Below are 26,006 nucleotides of genomic sequence, written 5' to 3' on the forward strand. Positions count from 1 at the left end.
AAAATGCAGCCACCAGGTTGTGGCATCAAGCTGAGTACATCCTAAAGGAACCACTGGTCAATCTTATAAACATATCAGAGAGGGATGCATGCTGGGAGAGGAAAGCAGGGGCAAGTGTGTAGGGGGCATCACATGTTGCAGAGAGTGGAGTAAACAGGGGGCAGCAAGCCTGGAACACGTGGCCAGGGTCAAACAGAACTTCCACATGAAGTCTATCTTCTAAAGAGATATGTACTGAAGAAACCGCCTCAAACCTCACCCAGGCCAGCCTCGGGGCTGCATGTGTACAGAAACTACAAACCCCTTCTGTGTCGCCCACAGTCTAGTCTAGAGTGCCCCAAAGCAATTACCACAACTCCCAGATATACATTACTGATTTTATTTCTGTTCCATTCTGCAAACTTTCCAAACAACAAACTTTTTTTTCAAAAAACAATTTTATAATAAATTACATAATTAAATAAACTCGTATCTGATATTTATAATTCTCCCTTTCCCCCCACAGCTTATAAACAGTACTGGTCATGGGCCAGAGACACAAATAGCGTGAAAAGACATACATACAAATATATATATATATAATTATACTGAACTCTCAGAAAGCAGCTACTGCTTAACAGCCAAACGAAGATCACAGTGCTGTCTGGGCCATGCTCAGCACGGGGATACCCAGAAACTGGTGCCCAGAGGGGAACACTTTCCTACCAGCCCTACCAATTCATCACGTACCCACCCACTTCTGTAATAACACTGTTTTAGGGCATAACTCTGCTCGTTCTTCCTTTTGTCTGAGTTGCGGTTTCATTTTTTCCTGACAAATGCCACTGGTTCACTTATTATTTATTGGGGGGTGCTACTTTTTTGGGTTTTCGTATGACAGCTTCCTTCCCACTCTACAGCTTCCCTTTTCTCTGGGGCTTCCCTTTCAAGTGCTTACGTTTGGGTTTCTTTTATAGAGCTAAAATATTCCTAATGTAAAGTGAATTGCAAAAGATCACAGTCTGTTTGGTCAAATTGGGGGAGCCAGGATTAGAAATTGGTTCTCGTGGTTTCTAACCTGAGGCAACCACTAGACCACATCCCGTTTCAAGCACCACGGGGCCCTCTAACCCTTTACAAAGCATTCCAACTGTGGGGGGCTGGGAGGGGGGGGGGGGAGTCATTAATATTCACCATATTAGGCACATTCTGAATTGCTTCTTAGTGCTTTAATAATTTGTGTTATCATTGACATTTGATAGTCCTTGTTTTATCGGTTTTGGAGGATAAGATGCTGAGTCGGTTCCACAAGCATTTCAGCAAGTAACCCGCAGGGTACATGAGTTCTATGGAGAAGGACTATTCACCCACTGAGCTATCTTTCTAAGTTTCACGAGCCCACTTTGCAGTCCTACGAAGATTCCAACCTGTGCCCAAAGCAGGCACATTAACCCACTGGACCACGCTACTGGGATTGAAGCTGGGGCGCCAGGAGTTAAACATGATATATGTACAAGGAATTTAACCATTAATTTGTCTTCCTGGAATTAGAAGCAGTGACCTGCTGTCACACTCAGCTCCCCGCATCAGAAGCACAGATCACTGAGCTGTAACAGCCTCCGGGTCAATGCTCTGTTTTATTTATATTGTAACCAATGCTTGAAATGGAAAAATAGAAGTGCTGGTACTCTGTATGAGAGCATATGCTTGTTTCTGAGAAGTGCCGATACTCTGTATCAGAGTACCTGCTTGTTTCTGACAAGTGCTGGTACTCTCCAATCATAAGTATTACGTCTCTCTTGAGAAGTGCAGGTACTCCCCCTCTCAAAATAGAAAGGTGCCGGTACTCAGTACCGGACAGTACTGGCCCATTTAAAGCACTGATTGTAACCTCCCACCTGCCTATTACACAAAGCTCTCTGCAATAGACACACAACCCACTCAGCAGCGATACTGGCCTCCGCCTTTCGAGAAATGTACCCAGATGTTTGCATGGTACAGGCTGTTTGCTTGCAGCCCCACTAGTATGGAATCGCTTCCTATGGGAAACAAGGGGCAGTTGAGGTGTATGGTTTGCTAGTCCCAGTGGCTATGCTTGGACGTCGCTGCTTTAATGCAGACGTCCCTTTCCCGCCACACCTCCGTTCACCCCTGAGTGGGGGCTGCAGGACAGCACTCGCGTGGGGTCACCAGGTTTAAGCATGTCCACGTGGACACAGTGTTCAGAGCCCTGAGCCTTCATTTATGAAGCAACTGTGAGCTGGTACTCCAGCGCTCCAGCCCCATCAGGGCGAGCAAACCAGTACCACCACCAGAATGTATATACTTTTTAATGAAATCCTTGTGACGTAGAGTAATCTGGTAAACCTACGGTCATGTTGACAACCTGCACCAGGAGCTAAGGGACTCCAACCCCTGTAAATGTGTGGGGTGGAAGGGCTTCTGTCCACAGCGGGGGCCATCTTGCCTCATGTTTGCGTGGAGTTCTGGTCCAGACAGTAGGGTATGCACTCTTCTGCCCAAAGCCCCTTGCCAACGTGGCGCGTTGGCCTATGCAGCTAGACCTATGCCCAATTGGTTCTAGAAGGGCCTCTCCCTGCCAGCTTGTGAAGTCGGTGCTGGTCTAAACCACTAGCCATGTGCCCCTTTGCCCCAGCTGAGCCTATGAATCCCCCTCGTGCATGTGGGGAGTTGGCATGCGCAGCTAGACATGTACCCCTTTAGACCTACTCCCTGTCGCATCTAAATGTGAGTTGCAGACCTAGGCAACAAGGCGCCTGTTCTGTGTCCCTAAAGGGCCCCTGCTTGCCCCTGGCTCTTGTGAACGCAGGGTACTGGCCTGCCCGGTTAGGCGTGTGTTCACCTGTCCCTTGAGGTGGTCCTCCATACCCTATGTGGCATGCTCTCCTCCCTACAGGGCTTTCTTCTTGCCCCATGGCTCTTGTGCATGAGGGGGTGCGGCCTAGACAGCTAGTTCCCCACACCCCTCTCCCCCGAGCGAGTCGCCCGCTCCATCAGTCTCTGAGGCGGGTATGGTGGTGCTGTCCTAGACAGTCAGTCATGGGTTCCCTTACTCCTGTAGTGCCAGTTGCCTTGACAGCTGGGCTTATACTCAGTCTCTAGAAGGCCACACCTGCTCGCTTCTCTCCTGTGCAGGTGACGGCTTGCTCCCCAAGACTGCATTGCTTGAGCTCCTCTGTCTTTTGGGCTTCCCTTACCCCATAGTCTCTTGAGGTGCTGTGTGCACAGACAGCTGGATTCATTCTCAGTCTCCAGAAAGGTCCACCGGCCCCATATTTGTCTTGTGCAGATGGGGCGCTGCTGCCCGAGACTCCATCACTTAAGCTCTACTATCTTTGGGAGTTCGCCCACCTCACTAGTCTTTTGCACAGGTGATGACACTCCACAAGCTGCCTAGAGATGGTTGGCACACACCAACTGGGGCTACACATGCGTTGGGTTGTCCGAGTAAGGGTCCGGTTTGCCCACATGCAGCATCACTGTGGGTGCCCGGTAGTGGCGGTGGGCGCCATTGCAGGCAATGCCACCACAGGGCTTCCCTCTAGTCCTCATTCCCAGTTTCTGGTTGCAAAGGCTCTGCCAGGTTTGTAATGTCTTGGAGCTCCACACCCAGATGCCGCTGGTGATGCCCACCACTAGCGACATGAAGACCTTGAGCATGAAGATGGCGATAGTGGGCACCGAGGCCTCCAGGGAGCAGTCTGAGTTGCGCCGCCCATGCACAGGCCGGCATCGATGCTCCAGGGCACGTAGGTCCCAAAAGTCCATGTTGAGGCGCTCATAAAAGTAACAGACGATCACACAGGTGGCTGGGACTGTGTACAAAATGGAGAAGACCCCAATCTTCACCATCAGCTTCTCCAGCTTCTCGGTATTGGTCCCCCCAGTTTTCATGATCCTCCTGATGTGAAACAGGGCCACGAACCCCGTCAAGATGAAAGATGTCCCAATCACCAGATAACAGGAGAGCGGGACCAGGATGAAGCCGGTCAAAGCGTTGACATCCATGCTGCCGACGTAGCACAGCCCCGTCAGCTCATCTCCAGCCACTTTCCTCATGGTGAGGATGATGATGGTCTTCATGGCTGGGATGCCCCAGGCAGCCATGTGGAAGTAGCTGCTGTGGGCTTCGATGGCCTCATGGCCCCATTTCTTCCCCGCTGCCAGGAACCATGTCAACGTGAGAATGACCCACCACAGCGAGCTGGCCATGCCGAAGTAGTAGAGGATGAGGAAGACAATGGTGCACCCAGTGCTCTCCAGGCCCTCCTGGATGATGTAGAGCTCGCCGTTCTCGCGGTCGCAGGCGATGTTCTCGGCACCAGCCACAGAGCGGATGATGAAGGCCAAGGAGTAGACGTTGTAGCACATGGACAGGAATATGATTGGTCTCTCGGGGTACTGGAAGCGATGTGGGTCCAGAAGAAACGTAAGGACCGTGAAGGCTGTGGACACGAAGCACAAGGTGGACCAGACGGCCATCCAGACGAAGGCAAAGTCTTTGTCGGCTCTTGACCAGTAGACGTCCACGCCAGGGGAGCAACGAGGAGCGCAGGTCAGGCTCTTCTCAACATACTGAAACTTCTCAGAGTTCTCGCATGTGTCCATGCTGCTCTGCCCCTTGCCCTCTCCAGTGCCCGGTGGTCTGGGTCTAGGTTCGACGGGCAGCATGCCCTGGCCCTTTTGGGTCTCTGTTTCCGTGCCATTGTCAGGAGCCTCCATGCAGAGGGCGTTGGGGTCGTTCTTCGTGGGCAGCCGGCTGCAGTCCAGGGAATCGGGCCAGCCAAAGTTGAACTTCTCCATGACCGGTGCGCAGCGATTGCGCGCTTGCTCGCACATGGGCCGGCAGGCCAGGATGGAAGTGGACACCTGGTCTGTGCACATCGGTGCATAGAGAGAGCAGAGGAAGAAGCGAAGGTGGACATGGCAGCCGTACTCCACCAGCTGGGCAAACTCCTGGAGCTTCAGGGAGGCCTCCTTCTGGTTCTCATGGCCCATGAAGTTGGGCATGCGGGTCAGGTTGTACCCTATGCCCTGGCACATGGGAATCTCGATGGGCTCGCACTTGGCCTCGCGCCCCTTGTCCAGGTCATAGGCACCGATCTCCAGCGTGGAGCCTGCCACCACCAGCTGGCACAGGAAGGAGAACAGCTTCACGTGCAGGGCTGCCATCCTGCTCTGGCCCCTGGATCAAGAGTCCACCTCTTCCGTCCGCCCAGAGGCTCTGGTGGTCACCCTGTCAGGAATGTCCCCCTGGCACTCACATGTGAGCTTGTGCGAGCGCCGCGCGCCACAGCGATGAAGTTACCACGGGCTGTTATAAATAAGCCACCCGTGCCCGAAGCCCCGGGTGAAGTCCAGGTTGAGGTGAGGCACTTTGCTGCTTCCAGGCACACTTGGCTTCCTATGGCGCGAGAGCAACAAGTTACAAGAGTTTCCCCAAGTTCATCGGCTCACTGGTAACACTAGTTGGGTGACCCCTCAAATATCCGCTGCTTTTGGGAGGTGTTCCGAAGGCACCGATCTCCAGTTCCGCAAGGCATGTGTACCCCACTCCTGCTCGGAGGAGGGCATAAAAAAACAAAGTCAGTCCCAAAGACCGGTGCGGGTGCAGCTGCTGAGGGCAAGGCAGGGATGGATGCCCAGGAGCAACCTGGCACACGCCTGGAAGACAGGAGCTGGTCCGGACTGGAGTCAGTGTGGCACCCCGTGTGCCCAGGCTGCGGCTGGTTCTGCAGGGTTCCGTGCCAGTCAGTGTGTGCCCGGCTCTGCTCTATCACCGGGCACGCCGGTAGCCGAGCTTCTGCAACTGCTACCGGTCCTGCAGCAGGATGCCCCGATCAGTCACTTGGAGCCGGGACGCACTGGCACAGACTGCCCCGGAGCCGCTGATGGTGCCAGTGAAGGAGCCACTTTGTGAGGCTGCTCTACGGGACCATTGGGACACGCCGGCGGACACGCTCCTGTGGTTTCTGCTGCTACTGATTATTAGTGCCCGCTCCGGCTACTGTTGTTTCTGATCCTGCCCTCCCCTGTCTGCATCTTCCCCTCCTAGGGGGCGGGGCCCCAGGGGTCCACGCCCACCGCATGGGCGGGGCTCCGTTAAAGGCGCAGAGACTCCCCCTTCCGCCCCCTATGAATAGAAACCACAATGAGCTGTAATAACATTTCCCAATTAATGCCACCCCCTGTTGGCACCGGTTCACAAAGCCCTTCCTCTTTCTGCTGCTTCAGCTCTAGGGCTCACCAGCAACAAGGCCGCCTTTGCCAAGCCCTCGCCGGGGGGAGTGGAGCTGCTTTCAAAAGGGGAAACACAATCCCCCTCTGCAGCAACTGCTTAAAACCACACTCCTGTAACTAGAACAAGGCCTGTGTTGTGCAAGGTGGCGACGAGAGAAGAAAAATAGAGCTCTTATATGTGTGTCCTTTTTTTGGGGAAAAAAAGTTTAAATATTAATTTCTAGCTTTCCTGCCCGGGAAGGGGTTGAATCCCGAGACAGACAGGCGGACTCCAGAACCGGCACGTTACAGGAAGGACCCTCTTTGCCAATCATTCGTGCCCGGGTCTACCTTGTCCTGCCAAGACGTGCTGTCAAACCCGTGCCAGGTACTCGCTGTTAGTGGCACCATGGCATGGTTCTAGCATTAAGGCTGGAAGTATGGGCTCAAATGGACGCTGGGCATAGTTCTATAGTTCTAGCATAATAGGCCTTTTCAGGGCAGGACATAGTAACACTAAATGATACTTTCTTGTCATTAACCTTTTTGGTGAAGGCCCTTTTATTAGCGTTTCTTAGTGCTCGTCAGCTCAGACATGAGAACTGAAGCATAAGGAGGTAAACTTATTTACCCAGGATCACACAGTTTAATCATGCGATGAAGCCAGTATTATATCGAGGGTAACTGTACACTGTTGCTCGAATATGAATTTACCTTGAAAAAACAAAGACAAGAGGCGTTTGGCAAAACAGGAACAGTTGGTTTAATCAAACACTATGGCTGGGAGCACAGTTACAGAGCAGTGGCGGCTAGCTCAGAACGGGGGTGGTAAACAGGGTTGGATTGGGATTAAAAATCGGCCCGGCCACGCTAAAAAAAAGTGGCCCATATATGCATATTGCCTTCTCGCAAAACACTGCATTGGCAAAGTTTTATAAAAAAGAAGGGGGGAGTGAGTCTCTGACAGAGGCATGTTTCCTTCACTTTACTTAGATTTAAAAAAAAATGCACGGATTAGTTCACACTGGTGAAACACACCTGAAAACAAGTGAGGTCACTTTTGCTCAGGTCTCCTGCCCCCGCTCAATATGAATACATTATTGGGCCAGCCCAGCGAGAGAAAGGGAGTGACACCTCTGCCCACTCATAAAAGGGAGGTAATGGACACCAATCTGCCTCCAGAAAGGCCACTCAGGCACCCACTGGGCCACTGGCAGCATCAGAACAACACAGACACCGCCCAAATGGGGCCCCAGGCTGCCCAAAAAAGCAGCCCACAGCTGGAACTCGGATGTCGGCCCTTCTGCCATTGCCTGAGGGCCCTCCTTACCAATCTGACCCTGGTGGTGAGGCAGGGGGGTAGTGGGGGGATTAAACAAAAATTTAAAAAACGTACCTTCTCCGCTGCACACCTCTCCCGCTGCCGCATTCCTCTCCTCCTCTGATGGAAGCACCGGAAGCACTCAGGCTTCTGGGCTCTCCCAACTAATCACGATGCTACAGGAGCAGCGTCGTGATTGGCCTGAGTGTCCTGTTTGGATGCTCAGGCAGTTCCTGGGGAGGCTGTGCATGTTCTCCATGGGGCTGTACAACACAGCACAAAGGAGAACATGTCAAGTGCGCATGACGGTCATGTGCACTTAGAGGAGTGTAAACCACTCCTCCCCTGCTCTGGCGTCAGGGAGCCAGCCTGCGCGACTCCCGAAAGAAAATGAAAATTATAATAACATCTTGTTAGTAACATTTTCTTTTTTTCACTGCTACAATAGCAGTGGGGCAATGCTCCTCCGTCTTAGTGGAGGAGGCGCCACTGTTACAGCATTGGGGTCTGAGCGCTTCTCAAAGTGCAATTGTGTTGAGCTTCTTTTTATTCATTTCTTGAAGAATCATAAGCCAATTCATAGATCCTGTTCAGGGAGTGGAATGTAGGTCTAACCACTGAGCCATAAATTACTCCCACCTGATGACAAATGCACTTGGGTCTTGACCTTGCCTGGACACAACGAGGGCCAGTGGGTAACGTGTCCAGATGTCCGGCATGGGGAGTGTGTGATCACTGCATGTTTATTTTATTTATAGAGTTTTATATACCGCAAATATGACCCAAGAGGGTATCAAAGCGCTTTACAAATGATCAGGGACAAAATTGAGAGCAACAAGTATGGCAGCATAACAAGCGTATGCAAGATACAGGTGTACACAAGAGGATATATCACAAGACCGCAAAGAGAATGTACATAAGCATTTCAAAGCAATAACAAATAAGGATGTTGCAAACAACCATACGATCAGGAATAAAACAGGATATAGCCGCGCCTGTCTGGGAGAGGAAGTCTATACAAGAAGGAACAAGCATGGGAGAGTCAGTCAGTGAGAGTGAGTCAGTCAGTCAGTGAGAGAGAGTGGGAGGGTCAGTCAGTGAGAGTGAGTCAGTGAGAGTGAGTGAGTCTGTCAGTGGGAGTCTATCAATGAGAGTGAGTCAGTCGGTGAGAGAGAGTGGGAGCGTCCGACAGTGAGAGAGTCTGTCAGTGAGAGTGAGTGTGTCAGTCAGTTAGAGAGAGTGGGAGAGTCAGTCAGTGAGAGTGAGTGAGTCGGTCAGTGAGAGAGAGTGGGAGAGCAGTCAGTCAGTGAGAGAAAGTGAGTCTGTCAGTGAGAGTCTCTCAGGGAGAGTCGGTCAGTGAGAGTGAGTGAGTCAGGCAGTGAAAGAGAGTGGGAGAGTCAGTTAGTGAGAGTGAGTGAGTCAGTCAGTGAGAGAGAGTGGGAGAGTCAGTCAGTGAGAGAGAGTGGAAGAGTTAGTCAATCAGTGAGAGTGAGTGAGAGTGTCAGTGAGAGTCTGTCAGTGAGAGTGAGTCAGTGAGAGTGAGTCAGTGAGAGTGAGTCAGTGAGAGTCTGTCAGTGAGAGTCTGTCAGTGAGAGTGAGTCAGTCAGTAAGAGAGTCTGTGAGTGAAAGTCAGTTAGTGAGAGAGTGTGAGAGTTTGTCAGTGAGAGTCTGTCAGTGAGAGTGAGTCAGTGAAGTGAGTGTGAGAAGTTGGCCTGATGTGCAGTGTTCACTATTCTAGTGATCACTATATATCAGTCCAAACAACCCTTATTGATGATTGGTTGTAAGTCAACCTTATAGACCAGCTATCCTAGTAGCATGGATACGAGCAGTCTAAGGCTAAGACTCTAGAGGGCGTGTTAAGCCAGCTGTTTTACCATCACATTACCCCTTGAACACCCAGTGAAAGGACACCACACAAGTGTTATGAAAATAAACAATGTATTTATTAGAATCACAACAACCCTGTACTCTTTATGAGGACAGGGTGCTAAGCACACAACAAAACTCTTACGAAAATACTTAAGTTAGCACGGTATACACAAATGCCCGAGGGGCACGAAAAACCATATACTTTAAAAGTGGAATGCGAAATTACTAGCAGGTAAGTACAGTACTGATAGGCTTTGGAATCGCTAGGACTTGACTAGGGAATCATTAGATTACTTCTAGGAGACCTAAGGGACTCGGGTGCAGAGTGTGCACTCTCACGCGGGATGCGGGACAAAGTCTATGGAAGCTAGTAACGCTAAAGTTAGTGTTCACGGGCGAACCCGACCTGGTAGGGAGAAAACGACAGTGGATCCTGACCCTTGGATAGTGAGGCTATGCTGGGACACCGAAGTGCCGAAGTTACCTAGCCCAGGGGCTGCAGCTGCATAGGTCTCAAAAGACGTCGGGAATCCTCGTTGCCGGACCAGGAGCCTGGAAGAAAGATGCTGGCAGGCGACCAGTGAAGATTGTTCGAGTTGATCCAAGCCTGGATCTGGAAGAGGGACGATACCTGAAAGCAGAGGGGACCAAGTTCGTGAATACTAGCCAGTAGTCAGTGGGCACCAGGAGGGCACCGGATGGTAGTCACCTCGACTAGGTGAGTGGGCGACGCTGGCTCTGCAGATCTCACGGACCAGGAGGCGTTGTCGGCGACCAGGATGGAGAGGCGAGCTGTCCCATGATGGATGAAGCTGTCGGCGTCGAAGTTACCCAGGATTGGGCAACAAGCCTTGGCTAATTCAAGCCCACGCGGTGGACTCAAAATGGCGTCTGGAGTGGACCAGGAGGGTCCGGGGTGCTCCTCTTCTGGAAGGGAGCAAGGGCCAGTCTGGAGCAACCAGACCAGCAGCAGTGATGTCGTCGGGCGTCGTTCAGAAGGCCACAAGCCAGCGGGCTAGTAGCCAAACAACGCGGTGAGCAGCAAAAAGCAGAAGGGCCCCACGCAGATCGTGGAGATGCTGGGAGGCTGCACTTCGGTGCTGGAGCTGCTCAGGGTCGGGGCTTCTCGGACCCCAAAGCACTCACCAGGAAATTACTCAGCGGGCTTGCTGTGCAGAAGTCGTGCAGTCTTGCAGATGGCCGGTCCCTCGAGGTCTCGTCGCACCCACGGTTCTCAGCTGGGCTGTAGAGGTGGGTAGAGGTCAGAGGTGCCAGGGAAGCCGGTTCTCGTCGAGCTGGGCAGTCGGATTCCGGAGGAAGGACTTGCAGCAGACCGCAGTGTTCTTGCGATGGTGCCTGCGGATGCAGGGTGACTACTCCTTAGCCACAAGGGAGAAATCTTAGGAAGAAGTCTTGAGTTCCTTTCGTAGAAAGTAGTTTCAGGATTCAAAGATGATCTGATTTGGAAGGGGGCCAGTCTCTACCTTTATCTGGGAAAAGGGGGCTGGCACGCGACTAGGTCCTGCCCTATGGGTGGGACCAGGAGGGGGGTGGTTACATCCACTTCCTTGGCGGGCTTTTCCCCAGCACAGGGTCTGGAGTGTCCCTGGAACTGGTTCAAGCCAGCCTATGCACAGTGAGCACCAGGGTGCCACGTGCAGTCACCTTCCTCTGTAGCCCTGCCTACCTACAATACACAAAATCCTGTCTGGGACGGTTCTGGCACCGCCCCTGGCAGGAAACCCTTTGTCCTTATCTCCTGCTCTGGGAGGACTCCCAGCAGCAGGAGGGCAGACTTGTGTCTCGGTGGCAGCATCCATTTTGTGGAGCTGAGGCGCTGTTTGACTTTAACCGGGGTTAGGGGTTACATGCATGTCGTGTCCCTCTAGAAGGGTGGAATGCTAACCCCGTTGCCAGAATTGGCAAGGGGTTAGTATTCCAATTCGTATGACACCTTACTCGACATGTTTTGATAAAGCGATACCAGAGTTGGCATATAACCGCGAGGATTATAATGCACTTAAGAGTATATGGTATGCGATATCATGGAAACGGCTAAGGGATGGATCCCGAAAGCCGCAGACAGGCTCAGCTCATGCCAGAGCACCATCTCACACGATTCCAAGCACTCTGCCTTCAGGATTGTTAAGGCCTGCCATAGGAGTGACCGATAGGAGATCTGTGTGTCCATTTTAGGGTTAGATATAGGTATACTATATCTAAAGCAAAGGGTGAGTACACCACCTTGCCCCAGCTGTCGTGCAGCCAGTTGTGTCAGTTTAGTTAGTCAGCCCAGGGGTGGCATAATACATGCTTCAGCCCCTGGGAGACTTCTGGGTACACCTCAGCCCTGGGTACAGGGACTTGGAGAGGGCCCAGTGCCAATTCAGTACCTGAGTACAATTTGGATAGAGAGAACAGCTAGGCTGTGGGTCTGATTAGCAGGCCCACAGCCAGGGAAAGTCGTAAACCAGTGCAGCAAAAAGCAAAAATCTGGGTGATCATAGGATTGCAGACCCTACTCTCTTACATGACCCCCCCCCAAACTTTGGGACAATAAACTAACCTTGACCAGGTGAGTCTTCTTGCTCTAAGTGGAAATATCTGGAGAGCCCATCAGCATTGCTGTGATCAGTACCAGGTCTATGCTCCACTGTAAAATCCATCCCCTGTAGGGAAATGGACCACCTAAGCAGTTTGGGGTTTTCACCCTTCATCTGATTTAGCCACAAGAGGGGCTTATGGTCTGTCTGAATGGTGAAGTGAGTGCCAAACAAGTAGGCCCTCAGCTTCTTCAGGGCCCAGACCACAGCAAAGGCCTCCCTCTCAATAGCTGACCAATTTTTCTCTCTGGGTGTCAACCTTCTACTAATGAAAGCAATAGGCTGATCATTACCATCAAAATTCAGTTGAGACAGAACAGCCCCCACACCCAACTCAGAAGCATCTGTTTGGACAATGAATGGCTTGGAGTAATCTGGACTCTTTAGGATAGGTGCTGTGCACATGGCCTGCTTTAGGTCATTGAATGCTTTCTGACAGCTTGCTGTCCACTGAACTTTCTTTGGCATCTTTTTGCTTGTCAGGTCATTAAGAGGGGTCACTATGGACCCATAATTTCTGACAAACTTCCTATAGTACCCAGTCAGGCCCAAGAAAGCTCGAACTTGAGTCTGGGTGATTGGAGGAGTCCAGTCCTTGATGGCCTGTATCTTACTCTCCAGTGGCTGAACCTGGCCTCCACCTACAAGGTGGCCCAGGTATACAACCTGTGTCTGCCCTATCTGGCACTTTGTGGCCTTGATAGTGAGGCCTGCCTTTTGCAGAGCCTCTAACACTTTCCTCAGGTGGACCAGGTGATCCTCCCAGGTGGAGCTAAAGACAGCAATATCATCAAGATATGCTGCACAGAAGTCATCCAGCCCAGTGAGGACTTGATTCACCAACCTTTGGAAGGTGGCAGGTGCATTTTTCAAACCAAAGGGCATTACCACAAACTGATAATGCCCACCAGGGGTAGAAAATGCTGTCTTGGGTTTGGCTTCCTCAGCTAACCTGATTTGCCAATACCCAGCTGTCAAATCAAATGTACTTAAGAATTTGGCAGAAGCCAATTTATCTATAAGTTCATCTGCTCTTGGAATTGGGTGGGCATCAGTCTTAGTGACTGCATTGAGGCCTCTGTAGTCTACGCAAAACCTCATCTCTCTCTTACCACCCTGGGTGTGAGGCTCTGGCACTAGAACTACTGGGCTAGCCCAAGGGCTATCTGAGGGCTCAATGACTCCCAGCTCCAACATTTTCTGCACTTCAGTTGTGATGCAGTCTCTAACATGATCAGGCTGTCTGTAGATTTTACTCTTGACAGCCAGGCTGTCTCCAGTGTCAACATCATGGGTACACCAATCAGTTTGGCTGGGTGTCAGAGAGAACATATGTCTGAAGGATTGCAGAACTTGCCTGCAATCCTGTTGCTGATGTTCAGTGAGGCTGCCACAAAAGACAACACCATCAACTGATCCATCATCAGGATTCTGAGTGAGCAGGTCTGGGAGAGGGTCACTCTCTTCCTCCTGTCCCTCATCTGTGGCCATGAGCAAGCTCATGTCCTTCCTGTCAACATATGCTTTGAGCCTGTTAACATGGAGCACTCTGAGAGGGCTCCTGGGAGTTCCAAGGTCCACCAAGTAGGTAACCTCTCCCTTTTGCTCAATGATGGTGTGGGGCCCAGACCATTTGTCTTTCAGAGCTGCTGGGGCCACTGGCTCCAGCACCCACACCTTCTGTCCTGGCTGGTACACAGTCAGAACAGCCTTTTGGTCATGCCAAGCTTTTTGAAGTTCTTGGCTGGCCTCAAGGTTTTTAGATGCCTTTTCCATATACTCAGCCATCCTGGAGCGGAGACCAAGTACATAGTCCACTATGTTGGTTGCAGGCTTTTTGAGAGGTCTCTCCCATCCTTCCTTCACCAAACACAGGGGTCCTCTTACAGGATGCCCATACAGAAGCTCAAAAGGGCTGTAGCCAACCCCCTTCTGTGGGACCTCTCTGTAAGCAAACAAGAGGCAGGGGATCAGGACATCCCATCTTCTCCTAAGAGTTTCAGGTAGTCCATGAATCATCCCTTTCAGGGTCCTGTTGAATCTCTCAACAAGCCCATTGCATTGTGGGTGGTAGGGTGTGGTGAACTTGTAGTTCACACCACACTCCTTCCACATTGCAGTCAGATATCCTGACATGAAGTTTGTACCTCTGTCAGAAACGACCTCCTTAGGGAAACCCACTCTGGAGAACACTCCAACTAGGGCTCTTGCCACTACAGGTGCTGTAGTGGTCCTAAGGGGAATAGCTTCAGGATACCTGGTGGCATGATCCACCACCACCAGTATAAACTTGTGCCCTGATGCTGTCTGGGGTTCCGTTGGACCAACAATGTCAATCCCCACTCTTTCAAAGGGAACCCCCACCACAGGTAGTGGTATGAGGGGGGCCTTTGTTGTGCCACCTGACTTACCACTGGCTTGGCAAGTGACACAGGAGCGACAAAACACCTTGGTATTCTCATTCATATGGGACCAGTGAAAGTGTGAGACAAGCCTGTCCCAAGTCTTTGTCTGACCTAAATGACCTGCAAGGGGAATCTCATGGGCCAAGGTGAGAAGGAAACCTCTCAGAGACAAGGGGATGACCAGCCTCCTGGTTGCACCAGGCTTGGGGTCTCTTGACTCAGAGTACAGGAGTCCATCTTCCCAGTATACCCTGTGGGCACCTGTGGCATTCCCTGCAGCCTCAGCAGCAGCCTGCTGTCTGAGGGGTTCAAGGGAAGGGCAGGTTAACTGTTCCTTCCCCAGGTCTGCTCTGGAGGGTCCCCCTGAGCCCAGAAACTCAACTTGATCAAGTTCAAGCTCTTTAGGCTCAGTTTCCCTCAGCTCTCTCAGATCAGCCTCCTCAGAGACTTGATCCTCAACCTGGGGTAAGGGGGAAGGCAAAGCCTTACCCTTACTGCTCTTCTTCTTGGAAGGTGTCTGGTCCATAATTTCAGGATCCAGCACCTGTTCAGTGGGGCATCTTCTGGCCTGTGACCTAGTCACAGCAAGCACATGTGCTGGCAAGCCTAACATCTCCATGTGAGTCCTCTGCTCCACTTCTGACCATTGTGATGACTCCAAATCATTGCCCAACAAACAATCAACTGGGAGGTCTGAACTGACTACAACTTTCTTTTGTCCCTTCACTCCACCCCAGGAGAAAGCCACAATTGCCACACTATGACTAGTAGTGACATTGCTGGCATTGGTCACCAGGAAATCAGTACCTGGCATGATCTGTCCAGGGTCCACAAAGTTAGGTGTCACCATGGTGACACTGGCACAAGTGTCCCTATAGGCCTGAGACATTTTGCCATTTATCAAAGGTGTCTGCCTGTATTTGCCCAAAGTATTGGGACTTATCTCAGGGGACATATCCATATCCCCTGTACAGACAAGGACCGCCTGAGTGAGTGTGCCAACTAAGTTGTCAGACACCTCAGTACCCAAGGTTAACCCAACTAATGCCTTGGGAGGTACACTACCACTACTGACTGTACTAGGGGGTGCAGTTGCCTTAGGGGCTGTAGTGGCAGGAGTTTGTCCTCCTCTTTTGGTGCACTCACTAAACCAGTGAGACTTACTTTTGCAGTACTGGCACCACCTTTTTGACTGGCCTTCTTGAGTCTTCTTCTTCTGGGAAGCCTGACCCCCACCCTCTTTGGTTTGTTGGGGACCTGGTGAAGACTTCTGGTCATTTTGTTCATTCTTAACATTACCCTTCTGGTCTGCTTTCTTCTGACCACCCTGGTTCTGGTTCTGGTTCTGCTTGATCCTTGTCCTGACCCATTTGTCTGCCTTCTTTCCCAATTCTTGGGGAGAGGTCAGATCTGAATCAACAAGGTGCTGGTGCAACAACTGGTTCTGACAATTGTTTAAAATTTGTTCTCTCATCATTAGATTATACAATCCTGTGTAATCTGTAACCTTGCTACCCAGCAACCAGCCCTCCAAAGCCTTAGTGGCACAATCCACAAAGTCAGACCAGTCCTGAGACTGAGTTTTCTGGGTGTCTCTGAACAGCAACCTGTACTGCTCAGTGGTTAAACCAAACCCATCAACCAGTGTATTCTTCAGGACCTGGTAATTGTTAGCATCCTCCACTCTTGTAGTGAGGAGCTTATCTCTACCTTTACCATCAAAGGAGAGCCACAGTATAGCTGCCCACTGACTCTGGGGAATGCACTGCACAGTGCAGGCCCTCTCCAGAGCAGCCATCCATTTCTGGATATCATCCCCTTGCTTAAAGGGGGGCACTATCTTAGTCAGGTGTTTAGTATCTAAACCCTTCTCTCTATCTCTTGGGAGATTTCTGCCACCAGTGGGAGCTAGCCCACTCATCTGCTGCTCTCTAGCAAAGGCAAGCTTCTCTTTGGCCAGGGCAAGTTCTTCCCTTTCAATCCTCAGTTCAGCTTATCTCATCCTAGCTTCATGCTCCATTCTCTGAGGGGAAGTAAATCTCCTCTGTGGAGGATTCCTTCTCCTCTGGGAAGAGGCATTAGAGTGCAGAGATCTATTGGAGTCCCTAGAAAGAGATCTATCTCTCCTAACTCCAAGGTTAGGCCCACTTAGGGTTAGTACTGGGGGTCCCCCAGATCCTAGCCCAAGTAAGTCTAAGTTGGCCCTGGTTAGCCTTCTGACTACCTCAAGACCTTTGTCTACCTCATCCCCAGAGAGTTCCTCTTGATCCTCCTCCTCAACTGCAGTAGCAGTGTTGGGGAGGTCTGGATCCCCAGAGGTTCCCTCTAAGGCTGGCATATTCTCATGTAACTGAGAAATCTTTCTGGCATCATATGTCTCTAAGAGACCTATCAGAAAGGGAGTGGTGGGGTTAGACCCCTGCTTCAGTTTCCTAGAGACACAGATTTGTCTCATCTCCTGGAAACTGAGAGCTGCATATCTTGAAGTGACCTGTGGAGGGTCAACACTGACCAGGGGAGTCTCAGTAGATTCTCCCTGGGTAGACATGCTTTTCTAGTGAGGTGTAAGTGGTGCACTTACCTACACTATATGTTTGCCTACTGATCCCTTGCTAGAGTTGTAGTTTAGGGTGTGCTAGGCCCTAGGAGCTACAACAGCTGGTTCAGTAGAACTCAGAGTATTCTAAGCTAAGTTATATGTATCTTTAGTACTTATGTGATCTTTCACAAGATATTCTTAGGATATGTGTGGTAAAACAACAGCAAGCTCAAATCCCAACCGCTGCTCACCAATGTGAGAAGTTGGCCTGATGTGCAGTGTTCACTATTCTAGTGATCACTATATATCAGTCCAAACAACCCTTATTGATGATTGGTTGTAAGTCAACCTTATAGACCAGCTATCCTAGTAGCATGGATACGAGCAGTCTAAGGCTAAGACTCTAGAGGGCGTGTTAAGCCAGCTGTTTTACCATCACATTACCCCTTGAACACCCAGTGAAAGGACACCACACAAGTGTTATGAAAATAAACAATGTATTTATTAGAATCACAACAACCCTGTACTCTTTATGAGGACAGGGTGCTAAGCACACAACAAAACTCTTACGAAAATACTTAAGTTAGCACGGTATACACAAATGCCCGAGGGGCACGAAAAACCATATACTTTAAAAGTGGAATGCGAAATTACTAGCAGGTAAGTACAGTACTAATAGGCTTTGGAATCGCTAGGACTTGACTAGGGAATCATTAGATTACTTCTAGGAGACCTAGGGGACTCGGGTGCAGAGTGTGCACTCTCACGCGGGATGCGGGACAAAGTCTATGGAAGCTAGTAACGCTAAAGTTAGTGTTCACGGGCGAACCCGACCTGGTAGGGAGAAAACGACAGTGGATCCTGACCCTTGGATAGTGAGGCTATGCTGGGACACCGAAGTGCCGAAGTTACCTAGCCCAGGGGCTGCAGCTGCATAGGTCTCAAAAGACGTCGGGAATCCTCGTTGCCGGACCAGGAGCCTGGAAGAAAGATGCTGGCAGGCGACCAGTGAAGAGGGACGATACCTGAAAGCAGAGGGGACCAAGTTCGTGACTACTAGCCAGTAGTCAGTGGGCACCAGGAGGGCACCGGATGGTAGTCACCTCGACTAGGTGAGTGGGCGACGCTGGCTCTGCAGATCTCACGGACCAGGAGGCGTTGTCGGCGACCAGGATGGAGAGGCGAGCTGTCCCACGATGGATGAAGCTGTCGGCGTCGAAGTTACCCAGGATTGGGCAACAAGCCTTGGCTAATTCAAGCCCACGCGGTGGACTCAAAATGGCGTCTGGAGTGGACCAGGAGGGTCCGGGGTGCTCCTCTTCTGGAAGGGAGGAAGGGCCAGTCTGGAGCAACCAGACCAGCAGCAGTGATGTCGTCGGGCGTCGTTCAGAAGGCCACAAGCCAGCGGGCTAGTAGCCAAACAACGCGGTGAGCAGCAAAAAGCAGAAGGGCCCCACGCAGATCGTGGAGATGCTGGGAGGCTGCACTTCGGTGCTGGAGCTGCTCAGAGTCGGGGCTTCTCGGACCCCAAAGCACTCACCAGGAAATTACTCGGCGGGCTTGCTGTGCAGAAGTCGTGCAGTCTTGCAGATGGCCGGTCCCTCGAGGTCTCGTCGCACCCGCGGTTCTCAGCTGGGCTGTAGAGGTGGGTAGAGGTCACAGGTGCCAGGGAAGCCGGTTCTCGTCGAGCTGGGCAGTCGGATTCCGGAGGAAGGACTTGCAGCAGACCGCAGTGTTCTTGCGATGGTGCCTGCGGATGCAGGGTGACTACTCCTTAGCCACAAGGGAGAAATCTTAGGAAGAAGTCTTGAGTTCCTTTCGTAGAAAGTAGTTTCAGGATTCAAAGATGATCTGATTTGGAAGGGGGCCAGTCTCTACCTTTATCTGGGAAAAGGGGGCTGGCACGCGACTAGGTCCTGCCCTATGGGTGGGACCAGGAGGGGGGTGGTTACACCCACTTCCTTGATGGGCTTTTCCCCAGCACAGGGTCTGGAGTGTCCCTGGAACTGGTTCAAGCCAGCCTATGCACAGTGAGCACCGGGGTGCCACGTGCAGTCACCTTCCTCTGCAGCCCTGCCTACCTACAATACACAAAATCCTGTCTGGGACGGTGCTGGCACCGCCCCTGGCAGGAAACCCTTTGTCCTTATCTCCTGCTCTGGGAGGACTCCCAGCAGCAGGAGGGCAGACTTGTGTCTCGGTGGCAGCATCCATTTTGTGGAGCTGAGGCGCTGTTTGACTTTAACCGGGGTTAGGGGTTACATGCATGTCGTGTCCCTCTAGAAGGGTGGAATGCTAACCCCGTCGCCAGAATTGGTGAGGGGTTAGTATTCCAATTCGTATGACACCTTACTCGACATGTTTTGATAAAGCGATACCAGAGTTGGCATATAACCGCGAGGATTATAATGCACTTAAGAGTATATGGTATGCGATATCATGGAAACGGCTAAGGGATGGATCCCGAAAGCCGCAGACAGGCTCAGCTCATGCCAGAGCACCATCTCACACGATTCCAAGCACTCTGCCTTCAGGATTGTTAAGGCCTGCCATAGGAGTGACCGATAGGAGATCTGTGTGTCCATTTTAGGGTTAGATATAGGTATACTATATCTAAAGCAAAGGGTGAGTACACCACCTTGCCCCAGCTGTCGTGCAGCCAGTTGTGTCAGTTTAGTTAGTCAGCCCAGGGGTGGCATAATACATGCTTCAGCCCCTGGGAGACTTCTGGGTACAACTCAGCCCTGGGTACAGGGACTTGGAGAGGGCCCAGTGCCAATTCAGTACTTGAGTACAATTTGGATAGAGAGAACAGCTAGGCTGTGGGTCTGATTAGCAGGCCCACAGCCAGGGAAAGTCGTAAACCAGTGCAGCAAAAAGCAAAAATCTGGGTGATCATAGGATTGCAGACCCTACTCTCCTACAGTGAGCGAGAGAGTTTGTCAGTGAGAGTCTGTCAGTGAGAGTGACTGAGTGAGACAGTCAGTGAGAGAGAGTGGGAGAGTCAGTCAATGAGAGTGAGTCAGTGAGAGTGAATCAGTGAGAATATGTCAGTGAGAATGAGTCAGTGAGTGTATGTCAGTGAGAATGAGTCAGTCAGTCAGTGAGAGAGAGTGGGAGAGTCTGTCAGTGAGAGTGAGTCTGTCAGTGAGAGTCCGTGAAAGTCTGTCAGTGAGAGTCTGTCAGTGAGATTGAGTCAGTGAGAGTGAGTCAGTGAGAGTGAGTCAGTCAGTCTGCCAGTGAGCGTGAGTCAGTCAGTCTGTGAGAGAGAGCCTGTCAGGGAGAGAGTGAGAGAGTCTGTCAGTGAGTGAGTCTGTCAGTGAGAGTCTGTCAGTGAGAGAGTTAGTGAGAGTCTGTCAGTGAGAGCCTGTCAGTGAGAGTCTGTCAGTGAGAGAGAGTGAGTCAGTCAGTCTGTGAGAGAGTGAGTCAGTCAGAGTGAGTCAGTGAGAGTCTGTCAGTAAGAATGAGTCAGTCAGTCAGTGAGAGAGAGTGGGAGAGCCTGTCAGTGAGAGTGAGTCTGTCAGTGAGAGTCTGTCAGTGAGAGTCTGTCAGTGAGTCTGTCAGTGAGAGTGAGTCAGGCTTCAAAAACGAGAGCTTCCCAAAGAACCAGAAAGGACTGGGTATGTACAGTAACAAAAAAGGCAATTCCTTTCTGTGTTATTATTCTTTCATATGTGACCGACCGGCCTACACGTTAATGTGACCTTACACCATATAATAGTGACACTAATGACTGTATCTGTACACCAGTGAGCTTATTTAAAACTTCTCAATTATTTATTAGTTCATTAAATTTTGATTAAAAACATATTTTGTATATACATAACACAAGTTTGTGTACCATTTCAAGACAGTTGTATGTTCAAATACATGACATTACACAGAATATAATCAAATCCTATACACAACAGATTATCAAGTAAACATCTCATACATGACAGTTAATTTTTCATATTAAACACAAGATACATCATATCATAAATAAAATAATAATAAAATCATTAGTCGACGTGTTTCGGTGCTTTGTTCTGTTATAACACCTTCTTCAGGACAGATCTTTAAAGTTAAAAACAGTGTATCTTCAATTTAGATTATTTTGCCTTGAATCGTATTATATGAGGTTCTGGACCAAGCTGGGAACATTTATTACTAGGTCCACTTCATCGTCACTCTTTCTTCATGAGTAGACAGAATTTTTAAACCGGGAGAATTGATGTTCATCGTGTCTGAAATACTGACTGACTGCGACTTTCAATCTGCGCAAATTCACTTATGTTGACTGTGATGTTACAAATGGAGTTACAGGTGCTATCCTTTTTTTTCCTTTTTCCAAAAATGGAATTTTTTAGCAGCGTTGTTGGACTTCTGTTTTATCCTGGGGTGTTTACCCAATTGCCCTCAGTTATATTGTTCAACTCCTTACTCGTACACTGATAACCTTCGGACTCGATTGGTGTTACATCCGACACGTTCTCTCTCTTGCCGGTGAGAGTGAGTCAGTCAGTCAGTGAGAGAGAGTGGGAGAGTCTGTCAGTGAGAGAGTCTGTGAGTGAGTGAGTCTGTCAGTGAGAGTCTGTCAACGATAGTCTGTCTGTGAGAGTGAGTCAGTCAGTGAGAGAGAGTGGGAGAGTCTGTCAGTGAGAGAGTGAGAGAGTCTGTCTGTGAGAGTGAGTCTGTCAGTGAGAGAGTCTGTCAGTGAGAGAGTGCGAGTGAGTCTGTCAGTGAAAGTGAATCAGTCAGTCAGTGAGAGTGAGTCAGTCAGTCAGTCAGTGAGAGATTCAGTCAGTGAGAGAGTGTCAGTGAGAGTGAGTCAGTGAGAGTGAGTCAGTGAGAGTGAGTGAGTCAGTCAGTCAATGAGACTGAGTCAGTCAGTCAGTGAGTGAGAGTGAGTGGGAGAGTCAGTCAGTGAGTAAGAGTGAGTGGGAGAGTCAGCCAGTGAGTGAGAGAGAGGAGAGTCTGTAAGTGAGAGTGAGTCAGTGAGAGTGAGTCAGTCAGTGGGAGTGAGTCAGTGAGAGTTTGACAGTGAGAGGGAGTGAGTCAGTCTGTCAGTTAGAGTCTGTCGGTGAGAGTCTGTCAGTGAGAGAGAGTGAGTGAGTGAGAGAGTGGGAAAGTTAGTCAGTGAGAGTGTGAGTGAGAGAGTCTGTCAGTGAGAGTGAGAGTCAGGGTGAATGAGAGAGTCAGTGAGAGTGAGAGTCAGTGTGAGTGAGAGAGCCAGTGTGAGTTAGAGTCAGTGAGAGTGAGAGTTTGAGTGAGAGTGTCAGTGAGAGTGTGAGAGAGTGAGAGTCTGTGAGTGTCAGTGAGAATGTGATAGTGAGTGAGAGTGAGTCAGCCATTAATAAAAGGCATTTGCAGTTAGGGTGAGTACTCTAAAGTTCAACTTTCATTGTGACAATGGTTCGAATATAAAACCCGTACATGTTTGCAGAGTTTAATGATTTGTGGCTATTTGTAATGCTCTGTAGATACTACTTTATTATATGCAAATAAATACACGCAGAACAAATAAAAGAAACAATTATAGTGAAGACTTGAATCCGCATGTTCAGAAAACCTGTAATTTCGTGTGTGTGTGCGCGCAGTCTGCTGTTTTTCGAAGCACATACTCGTGCTTGTGGCGTGCTCCTGCTCGCTCCCGCAAAGCGGATGCCGCCACAAGCACGAGTATGTGCTTCGAAAGAGAACAGAACGACAGCTAAAGGTCTCCTATGCAGCGCATGCGCACTGTGAAGGCGAGACCTAAAAACAAATGTGTGGTGGAAGCATCATAACATGGTACCTAGGGAAAAATGTACAGTTCCAGTTCAGAAAGCACTGAGTTTTGATATAAGCAAATAGCACAATGTGAAACCAGAAAACTATGCCTCAGTCCAGGCTTGCACTTGACTAGGCAATTGCTTTTCACAGTGCCTGTTATTCCTTCATCACTGCAAGAAATTGGAATATTATTTGGGGGGTGACCTCAAGGACGCCTATCTTAAGAATTAATCATAGCCTTTGTCAGGGTGAACCTGAGCTCAACCCCCTGGTAGCGATGGCACAGAGCAAACAGGCTTAATTCAGGGCAATATCAAAACAGTATTAAAGTCAAAACACAAAAGAATACCAATCCTAAACCTAATTAGAAAAATTCAATATCATTTAATAAAGAAAATAACACCAAAATGACAGAAATCCAATAATGGGAACCAGAGATATGATTTTGTAACCTTTTGCCCCTGCTAGTCTGTCATGGTAGAAAGGGATGCTAGTGTAATTTGAGGTTGGCCACGATGGAGCAGGGGTTGAATACACCAGCCAGGTTCGTCCCTATCAAAGATTTTACCTTCTGACTTATGGGGCTGATTTAAATGTTGGCGGTGTGTATACTTCGTCGCCTGCTTGATTTATTCGTGGGTGAAAGTTTGGCTACAGCAATGAGTACTCCATCTCCACCATAGCCAAACCTACCTGACTGCCCAGGCTGTTGGAGAAATAGCTACATGTCAGCCAGTCCAATTTAGATAGGTGGATGTAGCCATTTTTTTTTACTGTACGTCACCGCCAAGGAAAATGTGAATAATTCTCCCCCAGCCATGGGAGATGACTCTCATGATGGTGGGAGCATTATTTTTTATTTTGAAAAAGAAAACTCCATTTTGGGATCTTCTTTTAAAAAAATTTGGTGCAGGGTTCGTCATGCTGATGCAGCCTTGCACCAAATAGTGATATGACTTTTACCTGCTGTTAGACCTGGCCCTTTCTGCAGGGGCATCTCCAAAGTTTTTGCTTTCCTCCTATTTTGTATTCATTGGTTTTTGTTGGGCATATAACTCTGCATACCTTACCACTGCTAATCAGGGCTAAAGTGATTGTGCTCTCTCCTTAAAACATGGTAAAATTGTCATATACCCCATTGGCATATTTAGGTTACTCGTACATCCCTAGTAAAGTGGCACTGCATGTACCCAGGGTCTGTAAATTAAATGCTACTAGTGGGCCTGCAGCACTGGCCGCACCACACACTTAAAGTCGCACCTTAAACATGTGTCAGGCTAGCCATTACAGAGCTTGTGTGTGCAGTTCAAACTGCCATTTTGACCTGGTAAAATATACCTTTTGCCAGGCCCAAACCTTCCTTTTTGATACATGTGTCACCCCCAAGGTATGCTCTGGACAGCCCCAAGGCCAGGGCACAGTGTATTTAAAAAGTGGAGCATGTACTTTTCAGGAGCGGCCCATGCAGGTAATACTTATTTAATTTTTCCTTGTTGCCATCTGCCGAGTCCCCTTCCACCCTGACCCACTGCTCTTACCTGCATGGGCCGCTCCTGGTACTTTTAAGTTTGACATGTCCTGGCAGTAAAAAACTATTACATTTGTTTTTCACTACTGCAAGGCCTACCTCTCCCACAGAATAACATTGTATTTGCCTTAATACATTTTATAAATGTAATTGCCAAATGGGAAAATGTAACAGATTCATGTTTGGTGTCTCTGGAATCCTAATTTAAAATCCTAATTTATAGTAAAGTCAGATTTTAAATTACAATTTTGAAAATGCCACTTTTAGAAAGTAGGCATTTTCTTGCCTTAACCATTTGGCGCCTGCAGCCTCTCTCTGAGTCACATGACTAGGTGTGGGTGAAAGTTGGACTTTGTGTATTCCTCCTAGATAGGCACACACAATGGGAGCTCAGGTGTGACTGGATGGGCCATCCCTGGCAGGATGAGAGTTAGGAGCTAGGCACAGCCCCCCTTACACTTGAATAAGCTGTGCCCTGGCTCCAGACTAACTACAGGGCTGCATACCCCCTGTAGTTGGCCTGGAGCCAGGAATGCAGGGTATCTGTGCACTTTAAAGACGTGCCTCTAGAAAGTTCCCCCACTTCAAAGGCACAACTGTGTATAAAAGAAGGATCTCCAAAACCAATTCTTCAGTATTTTTCTGGACCTGTGGATACTCTGCCACTCTGCAGTGCTGACATACTGCCTGATGTCCTTTTGCTTGGAGAAGAAGAACTGGACCTGCAACTTTATCTTGAACCCAGGACCCCAGAGTTACTCAAAGGTCTAGTCTGCTGGCCTCCTGATCTGAGCCTCAGGGACATAAAAGGCTCCCCAACATCTTCTGGGGCCATCTTCAGTAAGTCTCTGAACCCCCAAGTGGTGCCTCTCAAGTCCTGAACATTTGGTGGGACTCAGAGGCTCTTTAAATCAAGCTTTTGGGCTAGTTCACATTGGAAGCGCACCGCTCTGACCGAAAATCAGAATGAGCCGCCACCAGCTCATCTTGTTGCACTCACACATTTTTGTTGAATTGATCCAAAACAAATGAGGGTGCAAAGTGTTTTTATTTTCACTGCACCATGAGCCATTCAATGATTGAAAAATCAATAGTAGAGTACACAAAATTCAATGCGCCCACAGGAGGAAGGGAAAGAGTGCAAGGAAAGGAACACATTTCAAATAGTTACACATCACTAATCAAAATTCATTATGCATAAATCCACAAGTCAAATCATAAATATCATTGATCCACATATGAGAGGTCAAGAAAAGGCATATATCAAAAAATACATTTTTCGTGGAAGAGACTCCTAGGGTGCTGAATATATCAAGCTAGGGTTAGGAGTTCTTGGTTGTAGATGAATGTCTACGTTTCGACCCAGAAAATGTAGGACAGTAGATCCTTACTGCGCGGGTCTTCGTCAGGACGTGAAGGGAGGTGGAGGGTAGGGTGGGGCTGATTCCTAAGCACAAAATAGAGGTGAAATCTCATTACTTTAACCGGTCTCAAAAGAGTCCCGACACATTTGAGAAACGGAAGGACCCGTTTTATTCAAGGTTAAGGATTAGATTAGGTTGAATTAAGTTAAAGTTAAAAATAAAAATTAAAATTAAAAAAAGGGGGGAAGTTATACTGAGGATAAAGCCACATACCACATATTAGACATTGTAGTAATTACCTGGCGGAGCAGGCAGACAACGGCCAGAAAAAACGTGGTCCGTAACCAGGCAATGCCTTGTTCTGCGCTGTGTGCTGTCCGAATCTAAAGGACCGTAATAGA

General features: G+C 49.4%; 1 protein-coding gene across 1 annotated transcript; it reads right to left on the reverse strand.

The window, feature by feature from the left end:
* Window positions 1–363: 363 nt before the first annotated feature.
* Window positions 364–5,999, reverse strand: FZD9 (frizzled class receptor 9). The gene has a single exon (XM_078679579.1). It carries the CDS (start codon window positions 5,170–5,172, stop codon window positions 3,424–3,426), a length of 1,749 nt encoding a protein of 582 aa, XP_078535705.1. The 5' UTR covers window positions 5,173–5,999; the 3' UTR covers window positions 364–3,423.
* Window positions 6,000–26,006: the final 20,007 nt, after the last annotated feature.

The sequence above is a fragment of the Lissotriton helveticus genome, chromosome 3_1, assembly GCF_964261635.1.
Source record: "Lissotriton helveticus chromosome 3_1, aLisHel1.1, whole genome shotgun sequence".
NCBI classification, from domain to species: domain Eukaryota; kingdom Metazoa; phylum Chordata; class Amphibia; order Caudata; family Salamandridae; genus Lissotriton; species Lissotriton helveticus.

Coding starts and splice junctions, on each gene's coding strand:
- FZD9 (XM_078679579.1), bottom strand. CDS start 5,172: ATGGCAGCCCTGCACGTGAAGCTGTTCTCCTTCCTGTGCCAGCTGGTG.